The sequence below is a fragment of the Vigna unguiculata genome, chromosome 4 (genome assembly GCF_004118075.2).
Source record: "Vigna unguiculata cultivar IT97K-499-35 chromosome 4, ASM411807v1, whole genome shotgun sequence".
Lineage (NCBI taxonomy): Eukaryota > Viridiplantae > Streptophyta > Magnoliopsida > Fabales > Fabaceae > Vigna > Vigna unguiculata.
Window position 1 is genome coordinate 25,563,461 of NC_040282.1, and position 27,141 is coordinate 25,590,601.

The 27,141-nt window shown below is 33.9% G+C and overlaps 2 protein-coding genes across 2 annotated transcripts; one reads left to right on the top strand and one right to left on the bottom strand.

Annotated features, from left to right (window-relative positions):
• Positions 1 to 674: 674 nt before the first annotated feature.
• LOC114180638 (protein FAR1-RELATED SEQUENCE 5-like) lies at positions 675 to 2,185 on the bottom strand. The gene is made up of 2 exons (XM_028066940.1): positions 2,150 to 2,185; positions 675 to 1,661 (listed from the first exon to the last, which is right to left on the bottom strand). The coding sequence occupies exons 1-2, from the start codon at positions 2,183 to 2,185 to the stop codon at positions 675 to 677; spliced, it is 1,023 nt and encodes a 340-aa protein (XP_027922741.1).
• Positions 2,186 to 9,006: 6,821 nt separating this feature from the next.
• Positions 9,007 to 10,525, top strand: LOC114180639. Its single transcript, XM_028066941.1, has 3 exons — positions 9,007 to 9,819; positions 9,964 to 10,107; positions 10,286 to 10,525. Exons 1-3 carry the CDS (start codon positions 9,007 to 9,009, stop codon positions 10,523 to 10,525), a joined length of 1,197 nt encoding a protein of 398 aa, XP_027922742.1.
• Positions 10,526 to 27,141: the final 16,616 nt, after the last annotated feature.

Genomic DNA, 27,141 nt, shown 5'->3' on the forward strand with positions numbered 1-27,141 from the left:
CAAACAGTGGCGGCACAGTATCCCGCAAAACTAAAAAAACAAGCAAGTGCAACTGATTGTTTCAGTTTGACAATTGTATAGAACTTTATGGTACTTATTTGCACAATCGTCATCTCACAAACACTCTTGCAGCACCACGTAATTGGAGATAAAGTCGTTGACATCTACAATTTTGATTACATAATTCATTTTGGATCTAAACTCGTTTTGGATCTCCTCAAACTTTGCATTTGTGTAATTTTGTTGAAACTGATGTTCTATCAAGGAATGTGTTGCGGAAGGAATAATTGTGTTGATTGACGTAAAGTCAGCTTCACATTCCTTTTCCGCTTTGTGTCTTATTGCATTATCATATTACACAACAAAATGATGCAATATGGTTGTGAAATTGATAAATCCATCAAAAAAAGCATTTAGGCCCTCACTTCGCTGTGTGGTTGACATTCTAGCTTAAAAATTGCTCTTCAAGTACGCCGACACCTATCTAGATCTGTCTTCATATAATGTTCTAGCCATTCATTATTTTGTAATTCATATTTCATCAAGAATTGAGTCCAACCACTTTCAAAGTTAAGAACATTCACACTCTCGTATACCAATTTCTTCAATTCGCACTTAATTCCTTTATATTAGGAGTACCCTTGGAGTTTCTCGAGAATTTTTTTCATTATGTGTCAAAGGCACCATCTATGCCTTGTATTTGAAAAAACAATTTCAATTGCGTTTTGCATAGCTTTGCATTGATCCGTGACAATTCCCTCAGGTGACTTATTAGACATGCATCGACGCCAACTCTGAAATAGCCAGACAAAGATGGATGTATCTTCTGATGACAACAATCCACATCCTAATAATATTGACTGGCCATGGTGATTAACACCGACAAATGGTGCAAATGGCATGTCATACTTGTTGGTCAAATAAGTTGTGTCGAATGATATAACATCTCCAAATTCTTCGCATGTTGCACGGCTACGCGCATCAACCCAAAAAACGTTTGAGATGCGATCATCTGAATCCAAGTCAATGTCATAGTAGAAGTCATGGTTCAATTGTTGCATGTTTGAGAAGTGTGTTATCAAAGCTTGTGCATCACCATCCTTGCACAATCTCCTGCGTTGCTTTCCGATGTAATTTTTGACATCACGCTCAACAAACGAAACATTTTCAAAGCCACCTGTTTCACAAACTAATGACTGGAAACTCTTGTTAATGCGCACACCGGCTTCATCAGTCATATCTAGTGTCCTCTTGACCTGCATGGTTACAATTTTGTCTCCACGTATCAACCTGGACTTTTTTAGACTAAGGTCGTGGTTATAGACATTGTTAACATTGCGTATATACCACTGCCCTTCCTTTTTCACCCCGCTAATTCTGGCAGGACATTGTTTTCTCTGTGTTTGGAGACTTTTTAGTTCTGAAGGAATTGCGGAGTGACACTTCTCTTTACGACTGCAAACTAACTTTATGAAGCATAACTCGTTGTCTTCTTCTTTTGATGAACTTCTAATTCTGACACCGAACCCACATTTAATAATGTATTTCTTATAGAATTGCTTCAGTTCGTCTACATTTTCAAAACTCATGCCAACTTGAAGAACTTCTTCGTCGATGTTATCATCGATAGCTTTAATAATATCTTCAGATGGGTTGTTCACCTAAGTATCTTCAAATAAAGAAATGTCTTTGAGAGATATTGGGTTAACATCTTCGCATATAGTCATCACATTGACCCTGTTAGTAATATTTAAATAAAAAATAGTTAAAATAATAACAACCACCAAAGCAAACAGTAACAACGCACATTGCGCATAAAAACATTTCTTTTGAAATTAACATTCTTGTACATTCCATTTCAATTCCATCTCTCATGACTGCACATTCACTCACCTATTGGATAAAATCACACATGGAATTGGGTGCGGAGATCGGAAAGAAGTGATTGAAATTAGCTACTGTCAAGAATTGCTTGTTTCATGACATAGTTGAAATCAAATGTGATAGCGATGTAATGCAGATGATTCAGAGGTGGAAGGATGTCCAACGTATAAGTAAACATGTCATTCGTCCACGCACTTTTACTGACATAGAACTGTTCATTCTACTGATATAGAACTGTTCATACAAACAAGGGACAGACGTCTACCAACTCCACAAGAATATTTCGAAGATATCCAACCATGGTTGTATAAGAATGCTAGAGGAGGATTATCACGAAGAAGCAGATTGGACTATCTTTAGTTAGTTGTTTATTAACTTTTGTAAGAAGTCAACAATATGTCCGTCCAAGTTGTGTTTTTTGTGATGCAAAATATTAAGGGAATTTAAGACCTTAATTGAATGTTTGTCAGTGGTTTGGAAATATTTAAAATAATTAATATTGCATAATGTCACCGTTTGCCTTTCTATTTGAACCAATTCAACCATACTGTCACCGTTTGCGTCATAATGACATTCAATATTGTGCACAACCATTTTCTTCAACCACATCAACTTCCATCTAACAAATATAAATGTGGTCAAATGTTTAAACTCCTTCAATGGTCGTTAAAGTGTCTATTTAATGTGTTTCGTGTGGCCAGTGGGGAATTGAAGTGGTCCTGACGCACATTGCGGGAAGTCATCTCCCTATCTCTTTGTGTTTGTACATTACTTTTGGACCCACATTTTTGTTCAGATATGGCACCCACAGGCAGCGGCAATAATAACAATATATTATGGACATTCAACACAATTCACATCGCCTATGTGGTAAGTATAGTTGTGGAACCATATTATTACGTTTTTAAGCACTAATATTGTGTTTCCAATTGCCATGACTGATGTTTGTTGAAATTAGAGCGTTACATATATTGATCGCCATTTTGCGGTGGCTTTCGAGGATGAACTGGTTGAGGAATGGGAGTTAGTCGATAGCAAAAGCCAAATCCACTTCGTGACCTATAACTTAGACGTCGAGTGTCCCAGAATCACTCATGGCTGGATGGACATTCGAAGAGATTATCACATTTCTGGTGATCGTCATGTCCAGTTCCGCTACACTGGGAACAACCATTTTGAGATCACCGTTTTTCCAGGGACATGTACTGAATTTAGCATGCAAAGGTATTTGCGCCTGCCGCCACTGAGTTTCATGACACAATCTTTTGTGTGAGGTTGACCAAATATCAAAGTCGAGGGTCTCATCTGGTATATGTTAAGTTTTTTTTTTTCATTAAGCACATGTTAACCTCACATTAATTGGGAAACTAAATACTTTTTTTTTGTTTTTTGCCAATCAGGACCTTAACACCAAATTTGCTACCTTGATCAGGAGCAAACATATCAATCAAGTCGTTCTTAGTGGTCCTAAGAGTGTTGTAGTATGCAAACTTCTAATTTCAGATTCACCCCGCTCCACCAAGATAGGGAAGGGCTGGAAGGAATTTTGCAGTGAACATCAATTGAAAGAAGGAGATCGTGTGCTCTTTGAAGTGGATCACGCTGATGCCGATGAATTCATTATAGTCTTTGTCAACAAATTTTTGTGTGACGAGTAACTATGATGTTCAAACAATTAGATGTGATGTTATGAATGTTAAGGTTTTTTGTTAAATCCGATATTTGTGTTCTGTGGTGAATGAGGTCCTACTTTAATTATATGTATTCCTTGTGGTATTTGAATGAAGTTTACTTTTCTAATTCAATAAGTGTCTTTTTCAACTAAACTTTTGGTACGACCAGTATTGGAACTAGTTTTCAAGTGTATTTTAACAAAAAGTCTTATTTGGACACAATGCAAAAGTCATCCAAATAATTTCATCAACTTCAATCATCACCAAACAACTTAAAGAAGTGATTGGAATTGAAGATAGAAAAAAAACAACTTTTCTGGGGCGAGAATGAAGTGTACTTTTCTTATTCAATAAGTGTCTTTTTACAATCAACTTTTGGTACGAGCTGTACTGGAACTGGTTTTCAAGTGTGTTTTTACATAAAATATGGTTTGGACATAATGCAAAAGTCATCCAAATAGTTTCATCAACTTGAATCATCACCAAACAACTTAAAGAAGTGATTGGAATTGAAGATAGAAAAAAAAACAACTTTTCTAGTACGAGAATGAAGTGTACTTTTCTAATTCAATAAATGTCTTTTTACACTCAAGTTTTGGTACAACCAGTACTGGTACTGGTTTTCAAGTGTATTTTAACAAAAAGTCTGGTTTGGACACAATGCAAAAACCATCCAAATAATTCCATCACCATGAATTATCACAACACAACTTAAAGAAGTGATTGGAATTGAAGATAGAAAAAAAACCAACTTTTCTGGTACGAGAATGAAGTGTATTTTTCTAATTCAATAAGTGTCTTTTTACACTCAAGTTTTGGTACGACCAGTACTGGAACTAGTTTTCAAGTGTATTTTAACAAAAAGTCTGGTTTGGACACAATGCAAAAGCCATCCAAATAATTTCATCACCATGAATCATCACCAAACAACTTAAAGAAGTGATTGGAATTGAAGATAGAAAAAAAACCAAATTTTCTGGTACGAAAATGAAGTGTACTTTTCTAATTCAATAAGTGTCTTTTTCAACTCAACTTTTGGTACAACTAGTACTGGAACTGGTTTTCAAGTGTATTTTAACAAAAAGTCTGGTTTGGACACAATGCAAAAGCCATCCAAATAATTCCATCACCATGAATCATCACCAAACAACTTAAAGAAGTGATTGGAATTGAAGATAGAAAAAAAACAACTTTTCTGGTACGAGAATGAAGTGTACTTTTCTAATTCAATAAGTGTCTTTTTACACTCAAGTTTTGGTACGACCAGTACTGGAACTGGTTTTCAAGTGTATTTTAACAAAAAGTCTGGTTTGGACACAATGCAAAAGCCATCCAAATAATTTCATCACCATGAATCATCACCAAACAACTTAAAGAAGTGATTGGAATTGAAGATAGAAAAAAAACCAAATTTTCTGGTACGAGAATGAAGTGTACTTTTCTAATTCAATAAGTGTCTTTTTCAACTCAACTTTTGGTACGACTAGTACTGGAACTGGTTTTCAAGTGTATTTTAACAAAAAGTCTAGTTTGGACACAATGTAAAAGCCATCCAAATAAGCCATTTATCAGTAAACCTCTATCAATGTATGAACTAAAATTTAATACAATTAAAAATTAACATTTGCCTTCCTAAAATTAATATATTGTTCACCCTGTAAAACTGTCTTTTCACAACAAATTTCATTTGTCATCAATGGCATTCACATTCAAATGGTTAGATTACCATCAAATCATGAATAAATCTATCAATGTACAAACTACATATTAACTCCAACAAATGATTCAACAATATATATTATTGTGCCTACATAAGTGGCTTTTTCAATGACACTTTTAGTTCGAAGACTGCATAACACATTGCAAGTCAAATAACAGTTTCCAATGTATTAGTTTCTATTTCATCCAAGTTTCCAAACTAAATATACAATGAGTACATTCATTTCCTGCGTCTACCTCATTCTAACTATACCTATCTACAATTATCTCAAAAATCCTGTTATTGCATTCCATCAAAGCCCAAATTCATAATCTTAGTCTCCAAAACAATACAGTCATAGAATTATGTTGTATGCAAAATCACAAATTTCTACATTTACAACAGCTATTTCTTCATGAGCATATCATAGTGTTGAATAACTTCATCGCGGTGGACATTATCTTCATGTAAAACCCAATCACAAACAAATTTTTGCCTAATTAATTGCAGCTCCTCCTAAAAAGAACATGAAGATAATGTTACCAAATGTAATCTTCAAAGAAACACTATAAACAATAAAACATATTATATAGGTAAACTTACAGTACTGTAGTCAGGTAGGGCTTTACCATCAAATTTGCTTACACCATTCCACATCTCTATGAATTTCAATATCAGGACCCCACAATCATGACTGCAAAATGAAATAAGCAAAAAAATAAATTTTAACAAATACAACAGAATATTCAGACCTCATTAAGGTGTGCTAAATTACACTCGTTCAACAAACAAAATGTAAGAAGTTACTCGTTAGGTTGAATTGGAGTGTCCACACACTGCACTTGAAAATATGGCTTCTTGTCCGATTCATAGTTTAATAACATAGACAAAAACAATTTCATATTATGCGCTTGCCATATAAGTTGGACATATTATTGGAAACAATATAACAAAAAAAATGTAATAAACATATAGAATTTCTACTTATAATATAGTTATCTATCCTTGTACGGTTCTTTCTACGATGTCCAAGGGAATCAAACATAAAAAATTCCATGCTCTTAAGGTTCACACAGTAGCACCACCAATGATCACCATGGACAATTGGAGCAAACAACTACAAAAACCATACAAGACTTAATTGTTTGTCATACATAAATAACACAATGCACCAACTTCCATGGCAACAAATAAAAAATGTACAATAGTAATAAAATGTATACAAATTCAGCACTAAGGATGTCTTGCATGCCAACCAGCAAACTACAAAAAAAGGTATTGTAGTCACTTAATTTCCAAACATGTTTGTTCGCAACTTTTTTATTGCTGTCATGTAAAAGACAATCCTGCATTCCACAATGCACTTTGTCAATTTCATATAATTGTTATCAAAATATCAAGTTCAACTAAATATTAGAATAATACCGTGTACATAGGATGCATTATGATTCTTTGCACCCGTTCATGCAACTTCCTTTCATTATGCATCATAACATTTGTTGCAAACAATACAGCCTACAACAACACAATAATCTACTATTAAATTATTCTACATTATAACATAATTACTAACATTAACATGTAATTTAGGATCTTACCATGTTGCATATGTAACCGGTCGGTCGAAAACCCATACAGTTCTGGGTCGTCAAGATTTGACCATTTATATTGGAAATAACGCTACAAAATTAAATTAATGACTATTAGTAATTTAAATCAAGTAAATAAAACTTATAATAGTAAAACAAATGCCGTACCGATATAGAGAATCAACACGAGTCAATGTCATGTACAACTTCAGAGCATCCACACCCAATAAAGGACAATCAACTTGAATGGGTAAAATTATGGCTAATGGAATGGGTTCACTTCTTCCTGCTAGAATGGGTGAACTCCTTACTACTGGAATGGGTGAACTTGTTACTGTTGTTGGAAGAAACTCACTACTCCCGTAACGAGATCCATCAAAGTTAACACTTTGTACTTTAAATGGAGTATATTGTCGTTTAACCTTTGCCTTTTTAACACCCTTCTGTCTACAACCTTCAGAATCCTTACTGATGTCAACATCTTCATTAACTTTATCTCCATTAACTTTTGTCGCATCAGTAAAACAAGAAGGCTTTTGTCCGCTTTCTTCAAAAATATCACCCTTATCATCTCCAACATTAGTCTCTTCTTGGGATGACCATTTACCACGTGAGAATACTTCATCCTGCAACATCCTCAACTCTTTCTTCATGGCAATTAGTTCCATTTCATTCATTTTGACTTTCTTCATGCAAGCCTCCTCAAAATTGGATTCACCACTATCATCATCATCTTCATTGATTTCTTCACCCTCAATATTCAGTACAGCCTGAACAATTGGATTTGATCTACATTCAACCGTTAACGCCCAATCCCAAATAATCTACAAAACAATTTAAAAATTCAATTACAACATAACATATGATGTCAAAATAATGAATATAACTAAATCAATAATTTTAAATGAAAAAATTCATTACTAAACATCATAAATAAACAATACAAAAAGAACTTTCCATGTGTAGCATCTATGACAAGGAAGATGAATTGGTGTCTTTATCATTATTTTTTTCCTTTAAATTTTTGAGTATTTTTAATCTCAGCATAAGATTAAGAAGGTACTACTAAGAGTTGTTTGTGTACTTTTTTGTTACCAAGAGTGGTTAGTGGATTCAGTTATAATCAATTAATTGTTTAGTGAAACATCTTAAGTTGAATACATAAAGGAGAAGTAGAAGTAGCCAATGAGTTTGGGTGAAGCGGTATAAAATTTGTTATGTTGTTTTCGTTGCTTCTTCGCTAAAAAATCTAACCTAGTCCTCTATGAGAAGATTCTACGCTGTACTCAACCCCCAATACAACAGACAATGGTTTCGAGATTCACCAATTAGTTTAAACAATTCATTAGAAAAGTTTTTTAAACGTTTTCTATCTTTAAAATAAATAATACGTGATTAAACCTGCGACCGTAATTCAAGTATACTAAGTTTTAAAAACTTACTACATTTCACGTAAATTTAGACTAAATGTTAATGTGAATAAACTATTTTATTACATTTATATAATTTTGTATTTTTGGTTTCATCTTTTAAACATTACATTTATTAAAACTTACATTCATATAGTGTATAAATATTGCAACTATGTAAAGGCAAATCCTACACACAACAAACCATACCTGGTTTGTTCGAGCAACTTGTTAATGAAGTTGTTTTTATACCTACAAATAGCTAAAAAAGTTTTTAAATGGTTTTGTAGATTTGTTAGGAAAAATACAACACATGTTAATTTTAGTTTAAATTAAATATGTAAACACCCTTTACATGCAACAATAATAGACAACAAGAATCGATTGAATTTTTAACTACTCCAGATACACCATTATCGAGTCATCTACCATGTATAAAATCAACAACTAATTTCATATATACACAAAAATTTACCCGCCTTAAAAGTTCATACATCTTCAGCTAAGATCAAATGATCACCATCATGAGTCCATTATCTTTTTGTTCTATGGTATGCTACTTTTGTTGTCAATGTTCTATTATTTTACATATTCATTCAATCTTACTTTCTTCACGCCTTTTCATAACTCTTGTTTAAATCATCTACAATATTATCAAATGAATGATCCTGGAGGCATAAATGTTAATGGTTTATGTGCAGGTAAATATGGCAACCATAACTAAAGTAGCAATGTTTTTATTATTGATAATGATGTTACTCTTCAATGCAACACACTCAGTTATTCTAGAGCCTGATGAAAATCATATCAAGTCAGCTACCTTTTTCTCTAAAGAAATTGAAGTGGGACCAGGAAAAGTTACAGTGAAAACATTATTAGATATTGACTTTCCAAAGGGTCACATTGGGATCAAGAGTTTTGATGTTGAAGTGGTTGATGAAGATGGTAATTCTGTCCCTTTGTATGAAGCTTACCTTCATCATTGGTTTGCTGTAAAATATATTGAAAATATTACCATGTCACACTACATTAAAGAAACTCAAGACCTTCACGACGGTATCGAATATGAGAGAAATGATGGTGCATGCCAAGGTTTTTTGCTTCCACACTATTGGGGCTTGGGAGGAGAATCACGAGGAACATCCTCAAATCTTCCAAATCCTTTTGCAGTTAAAGTAGGTAATCCTACAAAAATAAAGAATGGGTTTAAAGAAAAATGGTTGTTTAGCATCATGGTTATTGATACACGTGGCACACATGATAGAAAAGGTTGTACAGAGTGTAGGTGTAAGCTTTTAAATATCCCAAAGGACTTTTACAATGTCACAACGGGCATTAATGGTCAATTGTTGTCTAGAAATTATAAAGGAGGACTCTTTTGTTGTCAAGACAACTTACAATGCAAATTAAGAAATGGTTTTCGTGGCCCAACGAGAAAGCTTTCCCTAAGATACAAAATAAGGTGGGTTGATTGGGATGAACACCAAGTGCCTCTTAAGTTCTACATACTTGATTCAACTGATCGTGTAACATTAAATGGTTCTACACTAACTCATGATTGCCAGGTACATGATTTATTTATTATATACTATACCTTACATATGAAGAGAAAACCCTTGAAACTCAGTTTTTTCCAAACAAAAATATTAGGTTATTAATTACTTTTTTTGTTGGTAAGTGAGTGACATAAATTTCCCAATTTGATCTAGGCCGAGTATACTATCCCAAGAAATCATTACATTGACTCCCCTCATGTTAAGAAAGCAAACATCCCAATGACAAAAGGTGGTTATCTTATATATGGCACTGCTCATATGCACACCGGTGTTGTCAATGTTACTCTATATGGACAGGTAATATTTTATATTTGTTAGTGTTCCTATGTAATCTACATAATGTAGATCAACATATATCAAATTTTGGGGCTTCAAATATTCATTAGTAATAAATCTTGTAGACAGTTTTATATCTTTGCACGAAATTAACTACTTCAATACAAATTCTCTTTATTTATGGTGTTACTTAACTTAGGACGGAAGGGTTTTATGCACTTCAATTCCAAAATACGGAACAGGAAAAGAAGCAGGAAACGAAAATGGTTACCTAGTTGGAATGTCAGTTTGCTATCCAAAGCCTGGTTCTATCAAGATTAAAGATGGCGAAATTCTAACACTGGAATCCATATATGAAAACAAGTTTCGTACTGGGGCTATGGGACATTTCTACATTTACTTGGCAGAGCAAATACCAAACAAAGATTTGAAGTTTTAATGTAAAATTATTTATTTATCGTTTTGTAATAGCTCGTTTAATTTGTTGTATAATTCCAATACATGAATAACAATCCTATGTCATGACCATTTTTGTTAATGTTATTTTACTTTTGATCCACCGCTAGGTTTATGATGACGTTATTTTTTCTATATTGTGTCTTGTTGATGTGTTTTTGGGAATACGAAATAAATTTTGCAGTGACAACACACTAAAAAAGAGGTAATTAAACAATTATACTTTTAATTTTAAAGAAAATGGTGTAAACTTAAAGCTAATTTAAGACCATGAATAATGAAACACTTGTACATAGTGAATTACAAGTCACACTGAAATGAAGATGAAGAAAAAGGAACAAATACAAAGTTGGAAATGAATAAACCATCTTCTACGTTATGCGAGCTAAACATATTTTGTTTACATCTATCCAAAGATTCATACAATTCATTCTTGCAAAAAGGAAATCCAAAATATATATGATGGTTATTCATCATCAAACGTTCAAACATTGAACCTTCATTAGACAATCTACTTTCTACATTCTTATAAATAATTAAGCTATCGTAGAAACAATTCCAACCATAAAAATTCATTTTCCTTTGTCTATTTTGTATTATTTTTGTTCTACTAATATTAGCAATAATTTTGATATATATATATATATATATCCATATTGTTATTGAATTATAAAATATAAATATAGAATTGGGATAAAAACAATCAAGTTTCTTTAATGGTGAAAAATTTAAAGAATTATTCATCCAATCTTTTGAATCTTCAAAATGTTGTGAGTAATTTTTTTCATAAATATTATTTAAAGGATGAAAAGTTGTTCCTTAGTTTTAATTTAAAAATTCTTCAAAGACTAAACCTTTATTTCATTTGTTCCGTTTCAATTAATTTGACATGAGATGTTAGACTAATATTACGAATTCACTTCAAACGTGACTTTGATATTTTTTTTCTTAAAACAGTAAACACTTCTTCTACATTGTTCTTCGAAAAATTTGTTCCTATGCTTTTAAGAATTCTTCTTAGAAAAATTTGATGTTCTTTCCTTTTCTAATACAGAAAATATTAAACAAAATAAACGATTGAAGTAAAGCAAAAGTACATATAACAATAGTAGAAATGCCATAATAGGATTGTTTAAAAGAATATGGTACAAAATAAGTTGTCTTCATGATTTTACTAAAAATAATACACTTTTACTCCGAAAACATTTACCAATAATTAGCATTCAGTCAATATTTATAATTGGGAAGATTTCAAATTAAAGGAAACAAAATTTGTTTGAACTGAAGACATTTAACCTTAGCAAAAGTCTATGTTAAGGTTTAGACCGTCTAATATAGTTATAAACACAATGGATTATCTATTGTTTAGTGTTTTGATGATAATATATATTACAGATCATTGAATTAAGTATGTAAAAACATTATATAGATTAGAATCATCTAACATCTTTTTGGTTGGTTTGGTATACAATGTTAATATCTATGTAAATGTAGAATGTTATGCATATATATATATATATATATATATATATGTGTGTGTGTGTGTGTGTGTGTGTGTGTGTGTGTGTGTATTTAAAGATAATAAGAAGATCTACAAGTTAACTACTGAGATCACACAAGGTCTAATCCTATATTTCCCACTAAATGGTGTAGTAATAGTAGACAATCTATGAGTTTTGATGATGGCAAATAATCTAAGTGTTTTATTTATTTGAATACGTACAAGTTATCTAAACGGTCTAACATGATTTTTGTGGAAGATGAGGCGTTCATTAGACCATCCAATGCCTTTAGCAAGTCTTGCGATACTCAGTCTTATAGACCATAATAATTCTTAGCATTAAATTAACTTATAAATAAACCATAATAACAAATCTATCTAGATAAAATCAAATGGATGGAATATTATTTACACTAATTATAATATCTATGTTTGTAAGAACATAAAAACAAATGTGTATATTATTACTTATGATTATCTGTTATATATGCAAATATTGTTAGATTATTTCTAAAAGCATTACTAAGTCATAAACTTTTTGAAGATTCAAATAAGAACTTTGCATGTGTAGCATCTATGACAAGGAAGATGAATTGGTGTCTTTATCAATATTTTTTCCTTTAAATTTTTGAGTATTTTTAATCTCAACATAAGATTAAGAAGGTACTACTAAGAGTTGTTTGTGTACTTTTTGGTTACCAAGAGTGGTTAGTGGATTCAGTTATAATCAATTAATTATTTAGTGAAACATCTTAAGTTGAATACATAAAGGAGAAGTAGAAGTAGCCAATGAGTTGAAGGAACTAAAATTACAAGTTTATCCTTATTATGTTTTAGTTGTTGAAGTTCTCTCTTTTTTGTTTTGCTCTCTGCCTCCGTGTTCAAGGGCTACAAAACTAATTTGGAAATCATTTTTCTCTCTACGCTATTAGGGATTTATGGATAGTTGAGAATTTTATATCTCACCCTCAACCTTAGACTTCCCTAGTAGTATTCAATTTATGGTTACAAACTTAGCTATTCAATGTTATTCAATTTATGGTTATACCACACACGTCCTGATTGCTTTAATCAATAGAGGGACTTGTCCAACTTTGTTGAATAATCCTTTTTAGTATTTTCCTTGTTGGGCAAATTAAATCCTTTTGGCTTTTTCATTTAAATATCATTCTCAAGAGAATCGTAAAAATAAGTTGTAACATCATTCATTAGATGTAAATGCAAACCTTCTTGTGCAATTATGAGAATCAAATATCGAAATGTTGTTGCATCTAATACTAGTGAATATGCCTCTTCACAAATCAATACTAGATTTTATGTGAAAACCCTTAAGCAACTAACCACCTTTTGTACCTAACAATTTCACCATTCTTATTTTGTTTTTGTGAAAAAATCCATTTATATCCAATGGGTTTTACACCCTCAGGTGTGCGAACTACAGATCCAAAAACCTTTCGTTTAGCAAGCAGATATAGTTATGCTTCAATTGCATCTTTTCATTTTGGATAATCATTTCTTTTTCAACAATGATCATTGGTTCTTGATCCTCATTGTCACTCATAAGATCCATCGCTATATTATATGCAAAAGTCTCGTCAATGTTGACTTCATTTTGGTTCCATATTTATAAAGTAAAGCTAACAATAGATAAAAGAAGAAAAGAAATAAGAGAGAATGAGGACAACTTTTCCCTATGTCTTATTATTGATAGGTAGAGTCTTATTCCTATTTATAGATACAAAAGATCCATCGCATTATATACACACTACAAGAAATCAGCTTAATATCTACGCCAGTTTTTCATAGGTAATGTTTTGTTTTCGTAGGTAATGCATTGTTATCTACGAATTACCTATGAACCAAATTTCGTAGGTATTGAGCTGGTAGGTAACTTTATCTACGAAAATATACTTCGTAGATAACATATCTACGAATATTATCTACGAAAGAAAAACGTAGATAATTATCTATGAAAACAACTCATAGGAAAAATATTCAAATTACCTACGAAGAATTTCGTTGACAACTTACCTACGAAGATTTTCGTGGGTAACAACATATTTGCAAAATTCTATATAAATAACTTACCTACGAAAATATTCGTAGATAATTTACCTACAAAATTTTTCGTAGATAACTTAAATATAAAAAAAAAAAGATATTATAGAATCCTTACATCCATATATATCTCGAATAATATATCTCGAATATGATAATAACAATCAACTAGGTAAGAACATATATCTTAACAATGTAGTACTTGGTAATTTGAAGAGGGGAAAATCAATGATGGAAGGGTTGAGGGCTAAGCACATAATTTTTTTTTCTACAAATTTGCAAAATTACATGACAAAGGGAGTTCCTTTCTGACTCAACAATGGGTTCAACTTCTAGTGAATGAGTTGGATCATCATCTTTCCCAAGAAGACCAAGAAGATGTATGTAAAAACTAGAACAAAGTCCCTCAACAAGTGCTATGATGCAATCATTGCCTATCACTGATGAAGGACTCTCACGTAAAGCACATCTAAAGATCTGCATATGCAAAGCAGATGCCAAAAGATGTAAAGAAACAAATTATGCCAACTTCCAAGATAATAAAATGAAAAGAGATAATCTCTTAATACAAGTCATTATACCTGCCTATTGTTTACTATCACGCTGATCTGCCCTGAATAGCATCAGCAAGGCCAATGATCTTTAAGTCATTGCGAAGAGAAGATTTTTCTGAAATCTCTAGACTACAATATAAACACGACATATCATTAAATAAAGCTTTATGCTTTTGCAATTTTGATGGAATCATAAAATTGAATTATCAGAGGACAAGGGTGACAATCTGAGAAAAACTGACTCTAGCAGTAAAAAGTATAAAAAATTTAAAAAGAACTTATGGAACTTGTTTAGACAAGTTTCTCCAAAAGAACTCCTAGGAGAGGAAAAATGTGAAGAGAAAAATGAAATTGACCTCTCCATAGGTAAGAATTAGTGTATACATAAATTAAAAAGAAAGTTTCAGAGAAATTATATGAGAAGGTTTCTACAAATTAGCCTATGCACAAACTAAAATTTAACTTACGAAGAAGTCAATTTTCATTTTTTTTTTCTAGAAGTCTTTTTTGAGAAGCTCATCCAATCAATCCAAAATTAAAGTTGCCACGCTTATAGCCATATTTATGAGAAACCATATCCAGTACATATTGGGGAACAAAAACGTATGTCACTAAAAACTAATACATATGTACAACATCAGTTATATGCCAATCAATAAACTAGTGTATGTTTGATAAATTATTCTTTGACCTTACCAAGCAATTTGGTCTAAGCATTTATCACTATATAACCCTATATTTTACTTCATTCTTATTATGTGTCACAAAGATAGCAATTTATTATTTAAGACAAAACCTTATCAATTATAAAAGAGATGCCAACATCTAGTTTCACCTATAGGGAGTTTTTCTAAAAAAATTTGAACATCAAACAAATCTTTATCTTTATTTTCTAACAATGGTTTTGGCGGTGACATAACATTACTACTGCTATTTCTGCAAATATCTTAAACCCAATCTTTATCTTTATTTTCTAACAATGTTTTACGTCAAACAACTTTGAAAAGAAGTACATTTGATTTATATTTTAAGCATGTGAGAAAAGCTTGACGAATGAAACAAAACTTTCCATCTTTTCATGTTTAAAGAAGCAAATTAGACACCTAATTAGACCTTTCTCTATGCTAAATCTATTAATAAGTGTATGGACAACACACTACATCGCATGACAAATCAAAAGACTGAGAATATACTATAAGTTTATTAGTATGGGAGTAACACCAAATTTGAGAAGCTTGACTATAGATTTTAAGTTAATTTGACATGTTTAAGAAAGAATAATAAACATAAAGAAAATTTATATTAATTTCACTTTAAACTAAAATTAGTTTATGTAAAAATTGATTTATAAATGTTATTTTTCGTATTAACATTTCATAAATTTAATTTTTAACTCAGTATAAATCATTTTAAGTTACTTTATATTCTCTCTTTAGTTTTTTTCTTTAAACAAAGCCTTTTTGTTATTCCCAACTCAAAGCAGAGACAGTCCCCACTCCAAAATCAACACCAATTGACAAAAGAGTGTCTCCATTGTCAAAAACACAAGCCATCCCACCATGTGAGGTGGGCTACATGGATTCCCCAATGCCATTTTGTCTCAGTTAAAAACAAAGTCAGGATAGTCAACCTTCAATAATTCAGCAAAATACAATGGCTCAAGAATGTAAAAAGATAGGATCACATCTAAAGCTGGTTTCTTTTTTCCATCTCACACATTAAACAATCCCCATTTTAAAACCAATTCACGAACCAGAGAGTGCCTCCATTGCAATTACAACGAAAACCCCCAAAATTCACTTCCTAAACCCCGAAGTTTGCAAACTTTGGATCCCTACACACATTATCAGAGTGGAACTTTAATTCTGGCCAAAGATCAACACCCAAAACATGAACAACAACAATAAACCTAACTTTTGTCTCATCCTATAAATTCAATTCAATTAACAGACGAATGATGATAATAAAGTAAGAACGCATTTATCCGCTCGAGACTTCCACCCCTCACACCTGAGATCAGAACCCCACTGCATCCTGTAACAAGTACTCTGCTCAATCACAGGCCTCCCACTCCAATCCCCTCTCAACCTCGGATTGAAATGCAGAATCCTCGGCGGTTCCTCTTTGTCCACAGCCTTCAATCCCTGCAACTCCATCATGAACTGCGACACCATCACCACCTCATCCCTGTCCCTCACGTATTTTGCAGCCACCACTGGAATAATGTCGCTTCGCCGACTACTCCCGCCACCACTGAAGAACCTTTTAGAGCTTTGAAACAATGTCATTTGTCGACTCCATCGTATCGTCCTAGCTCCTCTAGCGGACGTGGTTGAACGCAACCTCAGATCGGGACCGTGAATCGTCGCAAGTTGTGATATCGTCAGCGCCTTTGGCATTACGACGACTGATATTTCTATTTGAGGTGGAAGATATCGTAGCACACGGCGTATTCGCAGCTACCGCGATGGCGATAGAGAGCATAAAGCAGACACGAGAGGTTGGATTAGAGTCAGGTCTTGATACCCTCAGCGTGGAAGGTGCGGCAGCAGAGAGGGATTGGTGCGGCAGCAGAGAGGGATTGGTGCTTAGGGTTTTGATTTGGTGGTTCTTAGTTTTTTTTATTTGGGGAAAAGTTTTAGGTTTTAATTGGGGGAAGTTTTAATTGATTGTTTTTTGTTTGGTAGGAAAGTTTTGCTTCGTGAAAAATTTAGAAAGAGAGTAAAAAATTAAGTGGAGGGTTGCAAAAGATATATTTTGAATAAAAAAAATTATATGATTTTTGCTTATGAAATTTTTTCGTAGATATTTTTTTTTAATTCTTTTTTGCGATAATTATTTTTTACACAAAAATTTATAGATAAAGTTTTGTATGAAATATTTCTATCGAAACGTGTTATGTTTATCTATGAAATTTTCGTATGTAATTTATTTTTTCGTTATTCACGAACTTTAATTTTATCTACAATTATTTTTCGTAGATAAAATGAAATTATTTACGAAAAATATTTCATAGATAATTTTTCGTAAATAATAGACAATTTTCTTGTAGTGGCAAAAGTCTCTTCAAGTTAGCTTCATTTTGGTTCCACATTTATAAAGTAAAGCTAACAATAGATAAAAGAAGAAAAGAAATAAGAGAGAATGAAAGACAACTTTTCTCAATGTCTTATTATTAAAAGATAGAATCTTATTTCTATTTATAGATACAAAATGTAACCCATATAAATCAAAGAGTTAATAAAAATATTTCACAATAAAATCATATGAATAATTGTAGCAAATCAATTAGTCATAAGAATAACGGTATCAAATCAATATTAATTCATAGCAAAAAGAATATTTTATTTATTTGATGAACTTGAATTTTTCAATAATACAAAAATGACGTTCTTTTAACAATTTATTAATTAATTATGATTTTTATGATTGATTTATTAAGTTATAGACATTGTTCCTGTAAAGAACAAACAAGATATGTTAGACACAAGTATTACCTTACCCTGGTCCGCCATCTTGATGAGTACGTATTTTTGCCCTCATTTAATGTTTAATTCTGGGTATTTAATTGAATTTATGTGCCTAAAGAGTGATTTAATTGATAATTTTGATAATTAGGTTGTTTGAGCATGTGTGATAAAAATGTCTTAAAAGTGATTTTTAGCTGCATAAATTATTTTTGTATATTTTAAACGTTTGTTGATGCAGTTGAAGTTAAGATTAAGCTCATTATAGGTGGGAAAATAGATTGATTGAAGTTACAAACCACCTTTAAAAGGTTGAAATTAGCAAGTTCTGGAAAATTCACTTTTGTACCCCATACATTACTTACACACTCCTCCTACAAAAACCTGTTCTGCACCCCTCCTACCACTTAAACCCAATTCACTCAGATCATGCCATGTGGCAATCCTCCAAATATTAAATTAACCAATCAGATAAAGACATGTGTCATGATCTAGCAACTCAAAATTCAGCCAATAACATGTTGCCACGTCATCACCTTCAACCTCCCAAACCCTAGCCTCCATCTCCATGCCGTCAGCCATGTCACGGACCACCACCGTGAGCCACCACGCCGGAAAGCATGAACCATGACAGCACCACAGCAGCACTCAGCCGCCGTCCTCCCTCCACCCTCGCCGGCAGCTATCGCGAGTTCCTCCGACCACCGCGAGCACCTGCAACGCACAGCAGCACCTGCAGCTACCAGCACCGTCAGCCACCGCGCAGCAGCAACGAGCGCGCAACCATGGCCACCGCGACACCATCGTCAATGCACCTGTGAGCCAGAACAGATCCACCGTGACAGCGAACCATCGCTGCAACGCGCAAGCAGCCACGCCGAAAAACGTTGCTGGAGCGAAGCCACCGGGAGCAACCACACTGTATCTGCAACGCACCAGATCTTCCCCGCACATGACGCCGGCCACCGCAGATTTGCAACTCGCCGGAAAACGCGAAACGACGCAACCAAGGCGATGGACCTGCAACAGCAAAAACGTGAGAGCAGCAGCCATAGAAGCTCATAATTCGTGCTGTGGCAGAAACCCTTTTTTATCTTTTTATCTTTTAAATTTTATTTCTATCTTTGTTTATCTTAATCCCCTATATTTTTTATTTTATTTGACTAACCGCTTTGTATAGTTTTATAAGAACTAATTTGTTAAAAATCAATTCCGTGTTCGTTGGGAGACGACTTAGGGTTACTTTACCCTTTCTATTTTCTTGACTACTATCTTAGCAATACTGACGTTGTTATAGTTTAGTAGTATTAATTTGATCGCGTCAACGACAGCGTTATCAAATTTGGCGCCGTTGCCGGGGAACACGGTTAGAATTTTTATCATTTTAGTTCTTATTTTTATTCTTTTGATTTTGATTTTTGATTTTGATTTTGATTTTGATTTTGATTTTGTTTTATCACTAACATTTTTTTTTCTCTCAATTTTTGTACTAACATTTTTTTTTCTGTAGTTATTTTATTTTATTTTATTTAGTTATTTTTTTTAAGCATAGTTTTTGTTTGAGGAATTTTGTTGGGAAATTTGTGAAACTAGTTGGGAAAAACTTTGGCTAAGGAAAGACAAGGTACTTAAGTTGTCCATTGAGACGCACCTCTCTTTCCTGGAAGTCTACTCAACAAGCTTTCAACTTATTTCTTTCCGGAAAACCTCTTTCAAAAATGCAAAATAGTTTTTCATATGAAAATAATCAACAGTGTGATTTTCAAGTGAATTATGATTACTATCCACAGCAACCACATGATTCATATGATTATCAGCAACAAATTGTCACACCTACTTCTGCACCTGATACAAGTGGGTTAACTTTACGACAATTTAATGATCTATATCCTAGATCATCTTTTTTGGGATATGAGCAACAACCATATTCTGAGTGTCCACCTCAGCAACCATATGTTCCAAATAGTGTTCAGCAACAATATATACCACCATAGCAAGTTGAAGTAACCAATGGACCATCCTACAAAGAAGTTATGATACTAATGGGCGAAGTTATAGAGAAATTAGAGTCCATGGATGAAAGGTTGCGAGTTGATCAAAGATACAAAATATTGAGCAAGAGTGGTACGAAAATAAGCAAATACTATCTGATATGTTGAGGGATGCAAGTAAGAACAACTTCATAGAATTACTTGTAACTGTTAATACCACCCCTCAACCCCATCAGAGATTTCCTGAAAATCCAGATTTTAACGAACTTCGTCATAAAATCAAAGATGTGCTTCTGAAGTTGGCCATTAGAGTTGAACAAATGTCTGAAGATTTGAGTCAGCTAATGAATGCTGTAGTGAGAAAGGTCACTTTGGAAGATATGATGAATATGATGACTGAAATGATGAAGATGAATCAGACATATCAGAAAGAGATGATGAATGCCACCACACAAAGCTTGCAGAGTCAGTCTGAAAAATCAATAGCGGAATCATATCACATTGATATATCTACTGATGGATATAATGATTGTCACAGTAATATGTCTACTGATGGACATATTAAGGATGTTGCTGAAGTTGATGAAGAAATTAAAGATTCTCACACAAACATATCTACTGATGGATATGTTGATAATGCTCAATGTGAATATAAAGTTTTATCTGTTGATGATATTTTTGAAGAGCAAAGTTGTGAGGACAATGCAATAGAGGAACCAAGTGTAGTTGAAGAGCCAATGATATTTAAAGATGCAGCTGAAGCCTCTACTATTGCAACTGACTTGGTTAATGATGAAGCAGCAGATTCAACTACTTCAAGTGCAGATTTTTGCTCACAAGATGAGATTACAAGGATTATTGATGATCCGGTTAACTATCCGAATGCACCTGATGATGCTCAAGTTGAGTTGAAGCCACACACTCCACACATCAAGTTTGTTGATGTGAATGATGCAAATAAGTTTTCAGTGGTTATCTTTGTTGACATGGCTGCAGAAAAAGAAGAAAGGTTGCTACAACAGGTAAAAAGCTTAGATTCAAATTCTTTTGAAATCATTGTTGATAGAAAAGTTAATTTGCATGCATGTTTGTTTTTTGTTTCTGTTTTTAATTTTAAAAATATTAAAAAATTTTCAAAAATATGTGTTTTTGTTTTCTTTAATAAAATTGTACAAGCTGACTTGTACTTTATAAAATTAAAGAAAATAAATTTTGACATATGGCCAGATTGAGCCAATAGTCACTAATTTTTTTCGTTTCCTCCCCAAAATAAGTCCATCAAGGACATTTTTTTTGAAATAAGTGTGGGGGAGACAAACTGTAGGTAGGATTTTTTTTTTTGTTTTGTTTTTGTTTTCATTTAAAAAGAAAAAAAATTGTGATTTCTTTTTGAGAAAATTGTGAAAGTATTAACTTTTTACTAAGTGAAACTTTTGAACAATATGTCTCATAAGAAATCCACCAAAAATATTTCCCTGCTTTCAATAAAACATATTGACATTGGATTTTGGGATTTGATTCAATAATTGGGATGATCATAATTCTAGAAAAATAAAAGTCATGTTGGTATGAGTGGACTGTTTCTATGATTTGCTAATTGAGTTGATTTGAGAATTTCTTGATTAAATCTTTTGTGAAAGAATTTGACCTTGTGAGTCTTGAGCCTTAATGTAAAGGATGAACTGCCATATGTCATTCCTATTTTTTTCTTGAGTGACTTGCTCATGTTTGTTTATACTCAAATGTTTAGCTTGAGTCTTTTGTTTTGCATCTTAGGTGAATATGCATGATTTGATATGACTGAGGCATTTCTTGTTTTTAGCTACTTGGCCAAATAAGCCCACCTTGATATTAATCCATTGGTAGCCCCTTTGAGCTTTAAACCTCTTTTTCTTGTTTTAAGCCTATTGCATAACCTTGAAAAGAAAAAGACCATATTCTACCTTAGGAAGAAAGAAGGAGCTAATGGATTATGTTCAGGAATGGTTGAGGAATAAAGTGTGTGGGTGAGTACCTCACCCACAAATTAATAAAAATGGCAAAAGGAAAAATTCTTGATGAAAAAGTGTTGAAATAATTGCTTTCTAAAAAAAGAGAGAGCAACAAAGCAATGAACGAAAAAGAGTTGTTTTTGAAATTATGCTCCATTATTCTTTCTATATTTTAATTTCAAAAACCCAAAAATCTTAAAATTTTTCCTACCTTTGCCTTAGCCCCATTATAACCTGTGAAAAGTCCTCATGATCTTTGAATGCATATTTTCTGAAAGTTTGTGAATATTAGAGTCTTGTTAAGTATTATGAGAGTTTACTTACATGAGTATTTTGAGTGAAAACACAAGCCAAAACACTTGAGAGAATTTTGGTGAGAAAATACACATTTAACTTGAGTGCTTTCTTTCATAATTGATTGTCTTGTGAAGTCAAAAGATTAACTCATGTGTGAAAAATAGAACATTTCTGTTTGTATATACATGATAATTTGATCTCTAGAGTATTGATTTGTCTCCAGTGATGTTCATTCCTTTGATCCAATGTTGATGTGAAATAAAATACCTCAGATTAAGTTTTGAAATTGTTTGATTTTGCCCAGGAGTGCAAAAGGATAAGTGTGTGGGTATGATGAGTACGTATTTTTGCCCTCATTTAATGTTTAATTCTGGGTATTTAATTGAATTTATGTGCCTAAAGAGTGATTTAATTGATAATTTTGATAATTAGGTTGTTTGAGCATGTGTGATAAAAATGTCTTAAAAGTGATTTTTAGCTGCATAAATTATTTTTGTATATTTTAAACGTTTGTTGATGCAGCTGAAGTTAAGATTAGGCTCATTATAGGTGGGAAAATAGATTGATTGAAGTTACAAACCACCTTTAAAAGGTTGAAATTAGCAAGTTCTGGAAAATTCACTTTTGTACCCCATACATTACTTACACACTCCTCCTACAAAAACCTGTTCTGCACCCCTCCTACCACTTAAACCCAATTCACTCAGATCATGCCATGTGGCAATCCTCCAAATATTAAATTAACCAATCGGATAAAGACATGTGTCATGATCTAGCAACTCAAAATTCAGCCAATAACATGTTGCCACGTCATCACCTTCAACCTCCCAAACCCTAGCCTCCATCTCCATGCCGTCAGCCATGTCACGGACCACCACCGTGAGCCACCACGCCGGAAAGCACGAACCATGACAGCACCATAGCAGCACTCAGCCGCCGTCCTCCCTCCACCCTCGCCGGCAGCTATCGCGAGTTCCTCCGACCACCGCGAGCACCTGCAACGCACAGCAGCACCTACAGCTACCAGCACCGTCAGCCACCGCGCAGCAGCAACGAGCGCGCAACCATGGCCACCGCGACACCATCGTCAATGCACCTGTGAGCCAGAACAGATCCACCGTGACAGCGAACCATCGCTACAACGCGCAAGCAGCCACGCCGAAAAACGCTGCTGGAGCGAAGCCACCGGAAGCAACCACACTGTATCTGCAACGCACCAGATCTTCCCCGCACATGACGCCGGCCACCGCAGATTTGCAACTCGCCGGAAAACGCGAAACGACGCAACCAAGGCGATGGACCTGCAGCAGCAAAAACGTGAGAGCAGCAGCCATGGAAGCTCATAATTCGTGCTGTGGCAGAAACCCTAGAAGAGAGAGAGAGAGTTTCATTTGGGAGAGAGAAGACTCTGCCACGTGTCATCCTGTCATTGCACAGTCAAATGGTCAAATCTGGTCAAACATTCAAAAGTTGGTCAAACAGTCAACTCTGGTCAAAGACTAGTCAAAGGAGAGAGATTTATTTGCAAATATTGATATTTTTGGATGTCTTTGCAAAATTAGACTACAAGATTGAAATGAGTTATTTAGAAAATTAATACAAATATTATTTGGTGATAATTTATCAGATATCTTTAAATAATTAATTTATTTAATTATATCATAAATTATTAACCAACTATATTTGTCAAATAGTTTATATCTCTCCAAATATCTTTGAATATTTATCTTTATCTTTATTTTAAAAGATATTTGAGAGGTTTTAGCAACAGAAAAGCCCAGTCCAATTCCTATATAAAGAGACCAAAGGAGAAGCAGAAAAGAACAAGCTGGGGACTTCAGAGTTTTGGAACCCTTAGGGGTGCCTAATTTCGTTTCCTTTCTCTCTCTTTTCTTCTCTCTATTCTTCTTTTGTATTCCATGGATTGCTAAACTTCTTGGGTTGATTCCATTGTAATTTCATTATGGATTTTGAGGTTAGAATGAATTAATTTCTTTGTTCTTTTTATTGTTGAGGTTTTAATTCATCTATGTCTTTTATCTTTTAATCTAGTAAAAAGTAATGATTTTAAATCTATATGCATGTTGATCATATGAGTTCAAGGTTTTTTAAATTTAATTGAGACTTTACTTTGATTTTATTTAGAAATTTTCATGTGATTAAATGAGTTTTTACCAATAATTGAGACTTTACTTTGGTTAAAGGTATTTACTCTAATGAAAATTAATCGAGACTTTACTTTGATTAATTAAGCTTTTTATTTGGTAAGGAGATAAAAGAATAGACATGATTAGGCATAGTAAAATTTGATTGAGACTGTACTTTGATTGAATTTACTATGGATAATCTAAAAGTTCTCACTTTTAATTGAGACTGTACTTTGGTTAAAAGTGAGAACGCCAACAAATTAATTGAGACTTTACATTGATTAATTTGCAAATCTACAACAATAATTAATTGAGCAATAATCTTTAGATAACCGATGATGAATCTATTTTGAAAAAGCAATGGAATCAATCTATTTTCTTTATTATTGTTTTTATTTCTTTTTATCTTTTAAATTTTATTTCTATCTTTGTTTATCTTAATCCCCTATATTTTTTATTTTATTTGACTAACCGCTTTGTATAGTTTTATAAGAACTAATTTGTTAAAAATCAATTCCGTGTTCGTTGGGAGACGACTTAGGGTTACTTTACCCTTTCTATTTTCTTGACTACTATCTTAGCAATACTGACGTTGCTATAGTTTAGTAGTATTAATTTGATCGCGTCAACGACAGCGTTATCACATCTCCTCAGTAGGCTTCTTCCTGGTTGATACATATCGCTTATGGGTATCTCGGTGTGATCGGTTTGGACCCAAGAGGGGTTACCTGTTTGGCCTGTAGGTGGGCCTGGGCCTTAGCCCAGACCCTTAGTTTGATTATTGTAGGCTTGATGAATATTAGAAGTGCTTTGATTTCGTTGAGTTTTCTAGAGTGGTTGGTCTAGACCGGCTACACTTTTAACGGCTTAGGCCGCTATTATTATTCTATCGGCTTAGGCTGGTTACTCTTTTAGCGGCTTAGGCCGGTTACCAATTGTTCAGCGTATATATGGTGATCGTTTATTGTTATTATTTGGTTGGACCGGCTAGGTGTGGTACACCAGTCCCCCAACCTTTGCCGATATATATATATATATGGGTTTCAGAAGTCTAATCTAGAGAGGTTTTGCACCGTCATTTTTTATGCTTCGTGACTTTTGGTGTGCTTGTGACGATTGAAATGGATTGTGAATTTTGGCGGGAAGGAGTTGTGACGTTTGGACTTCATGTCTATAAATGAAGATGTTGTTGGTAGTGCGCCCATATTACTTCATTTGCAAAAAATCTGAGATCAGTTACTTCGTGTGCGTTAGAGCTGTCCGATATCTTCCTTATCTCCTCCATCATCCTAAAAGAATCAGGTATGTCTAGTAGTATTGATAGGGTTTCCTTGTCGAGTTTGAGTAGTGAGAGGTCTAGGGGTAGCGGGAGTAGTCGAGCTGATAGTAGTGATAGGGAGGAAATAGGAAACATAGGGAGGATCCACCTGGAGAGGGTAGTTGAGGTTAGGGTGGATCCACTTGAGGAGTTGGCGGAAAGCAGCTGGTCGGCGAAGATTGGGTACGAGTGGGTAACGGCAGACGTGCGAACACAACAGTCGTTATTTCGGTGGTCGCGGTTACTAAAGTCGTGGCTGAACTGTACGCCAATCTTTGAGAAAGGTGCTCGAAGGGACATAGTGGTGCCAGAGAGGGTAACTGTTGTGGAATGTGTCTGCCATGGCCGAGAAGGAGCTGTCAATGAGTTCTTTTACATGTACATGTGTCATTTCTCACAACTACACATCTGGCTGCCATTTGATGAGTTCACCATGGGAGTGTTACAGTTGTTGAATGTTGCTCCCACCCAGCTGCATTCGAACAGTTGGGGGTACTTGCAGGCGTTCCGGTTGCTGTGTATGACGTTGTATTTGCAACCGTCTCCGCAGGCATTCCTTTACTTTTTTGTTACGAGGCCGAGAAGTCCGACGACGTGGTTGTCTCTCATAAGTCGGCCTGGTTTTAATAGACTAGATGCTTTTACCCAATCCTTTAAACACTTTAAAGATGGGTTCTTCAAGGCGGTGATAAAGCAAGCTGGTCGTTCACATTTTTATACTGCTGATGGCAATACTAGGTTCCCGTTTTTCTGGACCGGCAACCCTTGGAGGTATAAGGTGATTTCGAGGGAGGATTTGTCGGTGGCCGAGAAGGAGGTGGTGGATACCTTGATGTGCTTTAGCGATAAGATGCCCACTAAGGGCTTAGTTAGGGTTTATAATCTGGTTCACCCGATTATAGATATTGAAGGTATCTTTCTGTAGTTTTGAGTGTTATTTTATGTTTGAGCATTCTGATGGTTGTATGTTGTGGGTTGCAGGACATATGGCATAGATGGGATATCGAGATCAATATGCCAGAATCGTTGATCGATTCGATTGATAACATGGAGCTGAATGCTTTGGTGAAGGCAATGGTCGAATTTAGTAGCAAAACGTTGATATTGAGCTGGCGTGTTGGATCTTTATATCAGAGAGAGCTGAAGGAGGGGAGTCGAACGAAGGTAGAAGAACTACAGGAAAAGGTGGACAAGCATGCGGAGGAAAAAGAAGCCTGGAAGAAGGAGAAAGAGGAGTGGGAAGAAGAAAGGAAGAGGCTGGCTACATGGAGAGTG

Bases quoted from the DNA above. Each gene is read 5' to 3' on its own strand.
- LOC114180639 (XM_028066941.1), top strand. From the start codon at position 9,007: ATGTTACTCTTCAATGCAACACACTCAGTTATTCTAGAGCCTGATGAA. The intron at 9,820-9,963 runs GTACATGATTTA...AATTTGATCTAG, and splicing joins CACTAACTCATGATTGCCAG to GCCGAGTATACTATCCCAAG. The intron at 10,108-10,285 runs GTAATATTTTAT...TACTTAACTTAG, and splicing joins ATGTTACTCTATATGGACAG to GACGGAAGGGTTTTATGCAC.
- LOC114180638 (XM_028066940.1), bottom strand. From the start codon at position 2,185: ATGGTTGGATATCTTCGAAATATTCTTGTGGAGTTG. The intron at 1,662-2,149 runs GTAGACGTCTGT...GAAGATACTTAG, and splicing joins GAAATATTCTTGTGGAGTTG to GTGAACAACCCATCTGAAGA.